Below are 13,021 nucleotides of genomic sequence, written 5' to 3'. Positions count from 1 at the left end.
ACCACCAGAGGAGACCACTGCCTGAAGAAACCGGAGCGACTGCGTCAATGCCTGAAGAGACCAGAGCAAATGAGCCATGGAGAGTGCGCGCCATCCTGATAACTTTCACCTGCGTACCTCGAGCTCGGTCATTCATTAATGCTGATTAATTACCTGCCTCGAACCGCCTTACCCTGCTTAATAGCTTGCCAGTTGCCGGCTCCGCATGCCCCGGCATTAACACCTATTAAAGACACCCGCATCCGGGTGTGAGTCTTCCTTCGACTGCATATCACTTGTTACTATGGTGTGGAAGGTAGAGAGTTGGTTCTCAGAAGCTATGCTAGATATTGAGCCTTCAAAGAATTCCCTTCCACTGTCCACTCCTAAATTAGCAAGAAAGTCTGCCAGTTTGTTCCCTTCCCTTCTGATATGTTTAAAGGAAATAGCTTGATGATGAATAAGCCATTGTTGAAGTAGCTCAAGTCGAGTAGCCATTCTCCAGCTGCTACTGACCTTATGAACCGGGGATCCCTGCAGAAGTTTTGAGGCCATGGTAATGATAATCTGGGAGTCCCCTTCCACTATAAGAGGAAGGAACCCTCGTTCTTGCGCCAGATTAAGCCCTCTCCATAATCCTTCCAGTTCCGCTGCATTGTTAGTATTCCAGCCAATTGAGCCAAAAAAAGTGATAAGGGGAGTACCCTGGTAATTTCTGATGGCTCCACCAAATCCCGTTTTCCCAGGATTCCCTTTCGAAGCACCATCAAAGTTAAGTTGAAACACATTGATTGGCGGTGGAGTCCATCTTGCTGGAGACTCTTGATACTTTGAGGAGTTGTCATTAGAAGAAATCGGATTCTGTAATTGTATCTGCCAGTTGTCCCATATAGCTTGTTCCTGCGGGAGTGATGGGAAATCCTCTTTGGACCAGCCTTTGATAGATAAAGTTTCTTTGATGTTATGGTGCAACCCGGTCCATATCTGCTCAATCGTCTGTGATTGATCTTTAAAAATCCTTCTATTTCTCTCCTTCCAAATATTCCACATTAGTAATCCCGGTATGAGTTGCCATAGTGTGTTTAAAAGTTTGCTTTGATATGGCTCTTGGCTCCAGGTGCGAAGGGTGCCTTTAATGTCCCCAATCACTCTGCCATCCTTCTGACAGCGGAATGTAACCTTTTCCCACAATTTCCTTCCAAGCGGACAGGTTTGCATAAGATGTAATGCTGATTCCTCTTCCTGTTTGCAGTTGGGACAAATGGATGGCCCAGAGAAGTTCCTTTTCCTGAGGTTGTCCCATGTGAGAATCCTGTTGTGAGATAGAAGCCACAGAAAAGTAGAAACCTTCGGCCATATGGAGGAGTTCCATATCTTATCCCATAAATTGTCTCTGATTACTCTGTTTTTGATTATGATTTTGTAGGCTTCTTTGGTTGTGAAGGTACCCTTTTCCTCGTATCCCCATCTGAGAATATCCATGCCTGCCGACTTTAGAATTTTTCGTTTTTGAAGTTCTGAGGAAAGAGAAAGTTGAGTTTGCTCCGGGCTGTGAGGTATTATATGACTAGCCTCTTTCCACTTTCTATGTTCTTGGTCAGTGTGTGAGTTCCAAAAGTGGCTCACCTTATCATACTGATTTATATCTTGATCTGAGATTCCCTGAATAATATCTCTGAGGTTTGGAAGCTGCTGCCATGAGTCTTCCCAAAACCTTGCTGTGTGGCCATCCTTCACATCCCAAAAACTGTGCTTTTGAATTATATCTCGATGTTGAATGGCTGAGTTCCAAATAACCGATCCTTTACTGACTTCTGACATTCTAATTCTCTCCTCTAAGGGCGTGTTTCTTGCATATTTCGCTGTCCATAAGGAGGCCCAAGGTGTGCTGGGATTTGAGAGCCATTTCCACCAGATTTTGGCCCCCATTACCATGTTGCTATGTTCTGGGTCTCTTAGCCCAATGCCTCCTGCTTTTTTAGGTAGACAAGCTTTCTCCCATTTGACAAGTGCCCACTTTCGATTTGGCCCCGAATTTCCCCATAAGAAATTACGCTGAAGCTGTTTGATAGCTTTGAGCACCCACTTAGGTGCCGCCAATATGGAAAAAAGGTAAAGAGGCATGGACTGTAGAACAGCTTTAATTAGCACTAGCCTACTAGCCATATTAAGAGCTCTATGAGTCCAAAGGAACAATCTGGCTTCCAGTTTTTCTAAAAGGCTATTCCAAGAGGAATGCTTGAGAGCCGAGGCAATTAAAGGAGCACCCAAATATTTAGAAGGAAGGGAAGCGATGGTGAAGCCTAGGATACGGGCTATAGCTCTTTGGGTGGTGGGAGGCGTATTGAAGAAGAATATCTGAGATTTAACTTTGTTAATGAGAGCTCCTGAGGCATCTGAGAAGTTTTCAAGAATTGATTTAAAAGATCGAGCTTCTTGAACAGAAGGATGACCAAATAACATGTTATCATCTACGAATTGCTGGTGCGAAAAGGCAGGGGCCTGGTGGAAAGCTAGACCTTTGAGGTTGTGAGAAAGGATAGCCGATTTAATGCTACGGCCTAACCCTTCAGCTAAGATGACAAACAGAAAGGGCGAGAGAGGATCCCCTTGTCTGATCCCCCTAGAAGGACGGAATGTGGGCGACGGGATTCCATTAATGAGAATAGAAAAGAACGAGGAGGATAGAAGATTACTGATCCATCTGATCCAGGAGGGGGCGAAACCAAAGGCTTTGAGGATTTTTTGCATATATTCCCAACTAATACTATCAAAAGCCTTAGATAAATCAATTTTGAGCATCATACCTGGTTTTTTTGAATGCTTGAGAGAGTGGATTATTTCATGGGTTAAAATGATCCCATCCGTGATCTGCCTTCCTTCTACATAACCAGATTGTTCTGGAGATATGATAAGGGGAAGCATGGGCTTCAGTCTGGAAGCTATAACCTTGGAGACAATCTTGTATATAATGTTGCACAAAGCAATTGGTCTGTATTTATCCGGAGTGTTGGATTCCTCTGCTTTGGGGATTAATGCAATGAATGTTGCGTTCAGACCTGGATACATCCATCTTAGAGTGCGCGATTCTTCCACGACCTGCCAGACTTCCCATTTAACCAGATCCCAGAAATGCTGAAAAAAGTTTGAAGTAAATCCGTCTGGTCCTGGCGCTTTCCCTGCTTTTAGCTGATGCACAGCAGTCTCAACCTCCTGAAGACTTATGGGCTTGAGAAGGAGAATATTGTGATCTTCAGTAATTAATCTGGGTATATGTCTGATGATTTTATCAATAGCCTCTGTTCTGTTTATGTTAGGTTCTTGATTCATCTTCTTGAAGTAATTGAGGAACTCCTGTTCGATTCCTTCGTGGGTTTCAATTTTGCTTCCTTGCTCATTGTTGACGTGAGAGATTTGATTGATCATTCTTCTTTGCACTGTGGTTTTGTGAAAGAATTTTGTATTCTTTTCACCCTCCTTCAGCCATCTAACTCTCGATTTTTGCCTCCAGAGAGTTTCCTCCTGTAATTCTCTCTCAAGGATTTGATTTTCTATGGACTGCTCTTTCTTGGCAAGCTCTTCAGAGCGTCCTTCAGAGATCATTCTTTGCTGAATAACTTTCATTTCTTGATTGAGGGTTTCCTTAGCTTTGAAAATGTTGCCGAAGATAGATTGATTCCAGCGTTTAATTTCCCCCTTGAGGTATTTCAGCTTCCTTTGGAATATGGACATTTTTGTTCCATCCGTTGGATTGAATTTTAGCCAAGATGCTCTGACAAATTCATAGAAGTCCGGATGAGTTAGCCAAAAAGCCTCAAACCGGAAGGGTCGCCTTGTATTGCAACCAGGACGATTCCAGTGGAGGGCGATTGGCCAGTGATCAGAGCCTGAAAAAGGAAGGATAGATGCTGTAAATTCTCCCCCTAGATGAACTGCATTATCAGAGATCAGAAATCGATCAAGACGCGAAGCTATTTGCATTGGTTCTGCCCTTTTGTTGTTCCAAGTGTAGAGGCCGTTATTTGAAGGAAGATCTATCAGCCAATTATTCTGAATGAAGTCTTTTAATATAGAGCCATCCCTGTTTATTCTGCAACGCCCTCCCTTTTTTTCCTCCATTGTTGCGATCATGTTGTAGTCTCCTCCAGATATCCATAACGGGTATTTCCTCTCTGTATTGAGCTGCTTCAAAGCATCCAGAATTTCAATCTTGTGCTGGGTTTCTTGAGGAAAATACACATTTGTTATATGACCATAGATATTGGTACCAATTATATGAAAGATGGCTTGAATGAAGTTTTTATTTGCATGTATGTTAACTAATTGAATTATTCTTGCATCCCAGAGCACTGCAAGTCCTCCTGACGCTCCCTGAGCATCAACAGCTGTTACTAACCCTCCTGGCCAGGCCTTTGCTGCTATTTTTTCCAAGACTGTCGAATTACACTTTGTTTCTTGCAAAAAGAGAATTGTGGGTTTTTCCTCCATTAACATGTTTTTTAATAATCTTCCTTTCCTTGGGCTATTGAGCCCTCTAATATTCCATGAGATCAACTTCATTGGGAAGGCTTGGGGTTGGTATTGAAATACTTGGTTAGCTTAGCATATCTGCCTGATTCTACTAATACTTCTCCAATCTTGATGGTTCTCTCCAGAGTAGTTTTCCTTCCTCGTTTTTTGCTATCTTTGGTGATGAATTTCCCATCCCATTGGCTACCAATTTGAACCCCTAATGAGTATTTTTTTTGGGCTTTATTGAGGACTGCCACTAGGTTGTCCACTTGTCGATCAGGTATTTTGTCGAAGTTTCCTGTTTTACATGCTTGTTCTAAGCCCAAGATATCTAGCTCGCCAATATCTATTGATTCTGTGTCCTCCTCCATGATTTGAGGTTCTTGATAGTTTCCATCGCTTTCCTTCTCGTTTTCTGTATTGGGATCTGTACCATCTATATCCATTTCAGGGAAGCTCCAGGTGTTTGATGCAGTCTTGAGCTTATTGCCCCCTTGTTCTACACTCTTTTCCCCTGTTTTCGATTTGGATCCTTCAATCTTTTCCTGACTAGTTCCTTTTTTATTGAAGGGCGTATTGTCTGGATCCTGCATGTCTTCATTGGCTAGGGCTTCAAAGCTATTACTAGTAGAGGGTTTTGATTGATCTACTGGAGGAGTCTTTGTAGAGATTACTGATTTTTTATTTCCTCTTCGGCGATTTAGCACCTTAGTGAAGCCATCCGGCGTTGGGTTTTCCTGGTCAGTTTGAACCGAGGGTTTGCTATTTAATGGGCAGTCTCTGTAGAGGTGTCCTAGGTCATGACATTTTCTGCATCTAAAGGGTACATGCTCATAATCAATTAACTGTATCCATTCCACATCTTCATGAAAAAGACTTACCGTATCAGGCAAAGCTTGTTTAAGGTCCATGTAGACGCAGATCCGTGCATATGAGGTGTATCTATGCGTCTTTGTTTCTTCTGCTACCTTGACGAAGTCGCCCAGAACATTGCCGATCGCTTTGAGAGACTCCTCTTCCCAGTATTCCAATGGCAAAGAGTACAGCCTGATCCACACCGGTGCGCAGCTTAGGTCTTCCTTATCAGGGTTAAATCGTTCGATCCATTCTTTGAGAAATAGCCCGACAGAGTTAAAGAAATAAGGCCCTCCATCTAAAACTCTGTTTCTGTCTTCCAAACAGTTGAAGACTGCAGTGAAAAACCCCTTAGGCCCTAGATGCAAGGTTATGTGTCCTTTTGGATGCCATTTAACATTTATCCAGGCTCTCAACGCTTTCTCGTTTGGCCATATTCCAATGAATTTGCCTATGAGGGCATGATCTCTCATATACTGAATTCTGGCATTGATGCGATGGCTTGGTAGCTCTACTTTTGGCCTATGCGTGGCTACTGGCTTGCATGTGGAAGAGCTGACTTTCGGCTTGTCTTTCTGTGCTTGTTCAGTTTGCGTCTGCTGACTTTTGTCTGTGCTTTCATCATTGTACTCCTTTCCCCTGTCTGAGCCCTCGATATTCCCTGGCTGGTTGTCATTTGTTGGAGGAGGCGCCCCTCCTTCCCCCTGAGGGGGGTTCATTGTTCCCGCCGGCCAAAACCTATGGGCTGTGGCCTGCTACACTGCCGCGTTCTGTCCCTGGTGAGCTCTGTCCGGAGGACCTGCCGTCGCAGGTGATTTCTGAAACCCTAATGTCGAGTTGCAGAGCCTCGCAGAGCCATCCTTCTTCCTCCCCAATGGTTAATATAAATAGTTTTTTAATTGAGATAGTTTGTTAAATATAAATAATTTTTTAATTGAGATAGTTTAAAATAAATTTATATATTATTAAGTTAAAATTTTATTATAAATTTTTATTTTTTTATTATTATTTAGAACCATTTAAAATATATAATATTTATCGGTTTATTATATTAATTTGGAAGATGATAAATTTTAAAGAATGTTTAATTGTTAAATTAATATAAAGATAAATATACTCAGTTTGGAGTAGCTCAATTGGTAATGGCCGTGGAAATGAAGTCCCACTAAAAGATTTTGTGCTATTCCCTGAATTAAAAATATATATATAAAAAGATAAACATAATTAATTATAAACTTCTAGGTTTATAACAAATGACAATTAACAAAGTAAAAGGTAAAATAAAGATAGCTTGCCCTTGCGGTTGCACTTAAGAAAGAGAGGAAAATATATTCATATGATAAGTCTTTTCCTTACCAACAACACATGAAGGTATTCTTAAAAATCATTTTATCTTTTATTTAAATTTTGGTGAATTGGTACTTCCAAATGTTAAAACATGAAATTTTTTATTATTTATAAAAAATATATTTTTATAATGAAATATAAACCATGTAAATATTAAAACATTTTTTTGTAGAATTAATTTTTTTTTCCCTTTATAGGAAAAAAATGGGTAACTAATAAAAAAATATTGGGGAAGGATATAATAATGGAACAAGTTTGTTTTTGTTTTTTTAAAGATGAAAATTCAAACATTAATAAGGAAAAGCAATGGGCTTTTTTAAGAGGTAAATTATATATTTTTTTTTGGATATTTGAATATTGTATAAGTTTATCTACCCTTTAATTTTAAGGATTATTTTAATAAATTGGTATTACTATGGTGAAGACATTGTTAATCCACATTGTTAATGGTTTGGTGCATTGCATAAGTCCTTATTTCTATTCTTATAGGGTTAGATATAAGTGAGTTTATGATGTCTATTTTATACCAGATACCATCATTGGAATGAAGAGAAATATTTAAAAGTTTTCCAAATATTTATTTTCCGATGAAAAATAATAATATTACGAGGAAAAATGTATAAACAATATATAAATATTGGGGTTTCTTTGCACTAGATACCATTTTCAAAATGAAAAAATATTTTTAATTTTTTTTCAAATAATTTTTTTAAAAGAAAAATATAATACTATTAAACAATTATATATATACAAAAATGTGTTAATATTGAATTTATTTAATTCATTAATTTTTAATGGAAAAAGTTAATACAATATTTGTATAGGAAAAATGCTAATAATATTAAGCAAAGTTTATAAAAAATAATAAAACATTTTTTTATTTTATTTTTTCCTATTAATAAAGTGTTTGTAAAACCTAATTCCCTTATAAATAATTTAAAATATAAATATGAGGATTATGTTTATGAAATTGATGCATTTAAAATATAAATATGAGGATTATGTTTATGGAATAGATGCATTTAAGACATTTATAGGTCTAGGATAAACACACTTATTATTTTTTAAAATAAATTTGTCTCTAATTTTTATTTTTTCTAAATAAATTTGTCTTTAAATTTGAGAGAAAATAGGTTAAAACTCAAACTTTCATTTACATGATGGAAACTTTGCTCATCACAAAATGGGTGTGGGATAAATACACTTAAATTGTTTTGTTTTTGTTTTCTTTTTAAATTTATTATTGAGAGTCAAAATTCTATTTATGATAACTTGTTTTTGTTATTTTTTTTTTAATTTATTATTGAGAGTCAAAATTTTATTTATGATAATTTTGTTTATCACAACTCAACTTTATAATTAAAGTATTTAGATTTTGTTAATTTTAAAATGATTTTGTCTAACCATTTTATATTTTGGAATTTTTTGAGATTTAATAAAATATTTTTTTTTTTTCTAAAATTTACTTTTAATATTTAACTGAATTCAATATCTTGAAAAATTTATAAAACATTCAAATTACAGTTTACGAAAACTTATAATTCCAAAAAATTTCTATCACTTTAAACAAATTTAACTTAAAAAAAGAATAATACTAGCTAACTTTGGAATTAAAAATGGTAAATATTAAACTCAAATTATTAAGTTTAAAAAAAAAAAACATACCATTTAAAACTTAACTTATCGAAAATCGAACAATTCGAATTGCAGGTAATCAATGCCGTTGATAGGTATGGAACGAATTCCCAATCGTCATTCCCAATTGGGTATGAGCGGAACAATCCGGAACATAAGTACAAGCACTCTGTGTGCAGTGCAATAATTGAATAATTCCATGAACGCTGTTGTACTGTCTGCTAATAAAAAGGCTTTGAATTTGCACGTGGATCGGATAAAGTTACAGGAAGCAACTACTAAATAAAAAGGCTTTGAATTTGCACTTGGATCGGATAAAGTTGCAGGAAGCAACTACTAAATCTTTTCTGAGCCTTGGGCTTTTCGTTTCGCTGTCATCCCTGTGGAGGGCACATTTTGTTTGTTCCCTCGGATCACGATGACAGTTGTTTTCCAAGCGTTTTCCTCGACATGCAGCTGAGCGAATATTTGAGCTGTATGGCGCTAGTCAACCAAATGATTAGAGAGTAAACCGTCCTCCCTGCATATCTTGCTATTTTTGGATTGTCCCGACTCCCGTGGGACCGCTAACGTTTGCTGATATCGAAATACCATTTAATGCTCTGGACGGATTTTCTTACCACAAATTCATTAAAAAGAGTTGTCTACCAAGGTCTCAACACTATTTAAAACTCTGGTAACCGCTGATACCCAAAATCTTGAACACTATCTAAAACTCTGGTAAAGGTAACGCTTGAAATTCAAAATCTTGATGTTTAACAGCTTAAGACTCAAAATTTTGAAGCTTAATAACTAGTTTTCCAAAAAAATTCATCAACTTTTATTAAAATCAATCTAAATTGTATTGTTTTTGGAGCTAAAACTAAACCTCCTAGACCTCCATACACTTCGAACATAAAAATCAACATTGATTTTGTCAAACAATTTTGCACTAGCATCAATACTGATGATATATAAAAGAATAAAATATTTTACATAAAAATTGATAGTCAAATGATTTTCTCATTTTAAACAATGATTTGGTTGATGGATTTTGTTGAATGATTGTGAAATAATTTTAATAATTTTTTTTGTTAGTCAAGCGTTGCATATCCACCGAATTTCTCATAGTCAGGGGTTGCATGTCCACTAAACTTCTCATATTTAGGTGTTTATGTAATGGGTACTAGATTACTTGTTAATTTTCGTGCTTTAACTTTTATACTTATAATATATAAAATTAAGATATTTTTAAAGAGATAGCATTGGGCTATCTTAGAATTGGGTTTGAGGAATTTCAAATCTTTAAATTATAGACGGTGGAAATTTGATAATTTGAGAATTTCTTCTATTACATGATCCAATGGACGAGATAGAAAGTTTGCCAAAAAAAATTCAATTTTTTAAGTTAATTCCTAATTTTAATGTTTATATAAAATTTGTTGTATTCTTTGCTCATAAACAAAAACTAAATTCGCATGTAGTCTTGGATAAAATTTGAGAGGTGAAATGTGAGTCATGTCGTGATTTTCTCATAAAATATAGTTAAAAATCCACCCAAACCATCATCATTCTTTATTTAAATTGTGAAAATAGATTAATGACATTTTCAATATCATCAAATTTGATGAATTGTTTCTTTTTTAAATTCCAACCCACAAGATAAGTAAAAGGAATTAAGTACTTTTTTTAAGGTAGGCTTTTTGTTTCATTGTCATCCTTATTCACGGTCATTTCATACTTTGGAGTTAGGAGATTACTTGTTTTCCAATCTTTTTCTTCTACATCCCATCATGTTTCACAATTGACCAAATAATTGAGTTATATTGCACCATATGTGCCTAAGTACCAATCATATGATTATAGAACCAAGGGTCTCCTTGGTTTCCATCGCGTGTTGGTTGTTCTTGGATTATCACATGGGACCAGTAATGTTTTCAAATATGGGATTTTTAACAATTATGATAGTTAAGTTACCCAAAAAAAAAAAATAATAAATTACCTTTTGTTAATTTCTTATCCTTTGCTAATTTGATGTTATTTTCTATTTTTACAAAACCATAATTAAATTACCTTATTCCATCTATAATCCTAAATAACCTATTCACCTCTAAAAACCATAATTAATATAATGTCATTCTCTTATACCACTATAATTTCTTAGTTTTATACCAAAGTATAGTGCCTCGACTTCTTCCTTCTTGTATGGTCCGTTACTCTAGTTATTACACTCTAACATAATCACAAATTATATGCATAGAACAGTAAATTAAAACTGAATTCTTGCATGCTCATAAACACTATCCCGGCATGGTTGAACAAATTGGTGGTCAACATGATCTTATTCGTTGACCGTGTGTTTCCTCTATTAAAGAGATGTGCCCTTTAAAAATAAGTGGCCCATGATCTTATTCGTTGAATGTGTGTTTCCTCTATTAAAGAGATGTACCCTTTAAAAATAAGTGGCCCTTTGCATGTTACACATGGCCGAAATTACCCCACTTAAATGGTTTGAATCTCTTTTTTCTCTCTCTTCTCAATAATCGAAAGGATTTAGGATGTGGACAAATAATTGATTCCACGATGTCCCTAAAAACTACTCCATACATATTTGATAAGAATGAAAGAAAAATTGAAATCCCTTAGTATTAATAATCTTGAAAAACCTATATATTATAACAAATAACACATTACTACTAAACATAGAATAAGTAATTCTACTGGTTTTCAATATGTAATACATAGAACTATGAGGAAATCTTCGTAATCATGCCACATTTCACGTAATTATCCATTCTTAAAACTAAACTTTTTACATTGAATGTTCATTTCCCACAATGTCCTTTCACATTCTATGTTGGTTCGATATCTTATTCATATATCACAATGTTCTTTAACATTATGATAGTCCGCGCAAGACCATTAACAACTAGTCATTCATGGTTGATTAATAGTGTTGATGGACCTCATTTTTTAGTGCACTTTACCCAATAACATCATGTGCATGGCAGATAACACTTGTCAATTTCGTACAAATTAAATTTCAAGTGAGAAATTAATTATTTCAAGTGAGAAATTAATTATGTGAGTTAAGGGGAGGAATAACTTCTATCCTTTCTACTCAAATCACTGTTATCTTATATCAAAAATATTAACAGGGACTAAAACAATTAAAAATAAGAAGATATTATATATAGACATAACATAATTAAGATATAATAATTAATTTAATTTTCCTAATTTTTATATTTTTTAATAATAATTTTATTTTATTTTAATTTAATGATGGTAATAGTTTTTAAGGTGATAGTTTCATTTAACTAAAGTATTAATTAAATTTCAAAAACATATGTGTTTTTTTGCGTTACATCATTTTATTTTAGTTTAAATATGAGTAATAATTTTGAGAAATGATTATTTCATGTAAATAATTTATGAGTTAAATTTCAAAAACTTTAAATATAAATAAAATAATTAATTTTTTTTTTACATGTGAGAAAACTTATTTTAATTTAGTTGTCAAACCAACAGTGAAGACAACTATCTTTGATTGCTATCCACGAATGCAGAAAATAATTAACTATTATTACTAAAATTTTATATTATTAATTTTAAAAAAGATTAAAAATAATCATTTAATTTAATATTTCTTATTGTCATTTAATAACAATAATTAATTATTACTAAAATAATTAACTATTATTACTAAAATTTTATATTATTGAATTTAAAAAATATTAAAAATAATCACTTAATTTAATATTTCTTATTTTCATTTAATAATAATAATTAATTAATACTAAAATAATTAACTAATTCAGAAAATAATTAACTAGTATTACTAAAATTTTATATTATTAATTTTAAAAAATATAAAAAATAATCATTTAATTAATATTTTTTATTATCATTTAATAATAATAATTAATTATTACTAAATAATTAACTATTATTACTAAAATTTTATATTATTGATTTTAAAAATATTAAAAATAATCATTTAATTTAATATTTCCTATTGTCAAATGAGCAGGAAAATAATGAAATGGTTCATAAGACGATACAAGGGAAGCAATGGAACGGTGGAGCGTTATTAAAGAAGATGAATGTGAAGAATTAGCTGATTATTTTTTTAGGAATGGAAGATTTAATTGTTCTATAATATATTTATGGAAAATTTTAAGAGAGGTATAAGTTTAACCAAATGTTTATTGTTTTTTTTTTTTTAATATATTTTTGTGTAATGTAATTTATATTGGAATTGAGTAAGAAAATTTTTATTTTTTAAAGCAAAAAAATTAGTTAAATGTAAGAAAAGACCCGCGCTTATAAACATTTATCAGAATGTTTTTCAGGTAAAAATGATTTCATTTCTATTACCAACATAAGCTTGTTTCATTAAATTAAATTTAATTTTTTAACATATTTTGGATGGCGGTGTAGCTTTTTTTTTTAAACATGGATGGATGTAGTTTTTGAATCTAATGATCTATTTATTTGTATTTATTTATCTTATAATTTTAAATGGTTTTGAATCTAATGATCTATTTATTTGTATTTATTTATCTTATAATTTTAAATGTTTTTAATAATATATTGTATATTAAATTGATTTTTAAAATTTATATTCATTATATTTATTAATGTGATTGTACTAGTATTAAATTAAAAATTTGTTAAATATAAATAATTTTTAATTGAGATAGTTTAAAAT

General features: G+C 33.4%; 1 protein-coding gene across 1 annotated transcript; it reads right to left on the bottom strand.

The window, feature by feature from the left end:
* Window positions 1-216: 216 nt before the first annotated feature.
* Window positions 217-4,467, bottom strand: LOC149252640 (uncharacterized). Its single transcript, XM_089454218.1, has 3 exons — window positions 3,485-4,467; window positions 2,855-3,283; window positions 217-2,746 (listed from the first exon to the last, which is right to left on the bottom strand). Exons 1-3 carry the CDS (start codon window positions 4,465-4,467, stop codon window positions 217-219), a joined length of 3,942 nt encoding a protein of 1,313 aa, XP_089310344.1.
* Window positions 4,468-13,021: the final 8,554 nt, after the last annotated feature.

Source organism: Pinus tabuliformis, chromosome 7 (assembly GCF_031772625.1).
Source record: "Pinus tabuliformis cultivar Carrire ecotype Pingquan chromosome 7, CPIR1, whole genome shotgun sequence".
Taxonomy (NCBI): domain Eukaryota; kingdom Viridiplantae; phylum Streptophyta; class Pinopsida; order Pinales; family Pinaceae; genus Pinus; species Pinus tabuliformis.
This window is presented reverse-complemented; position numbering and strand designations above follow the sequence as displayed.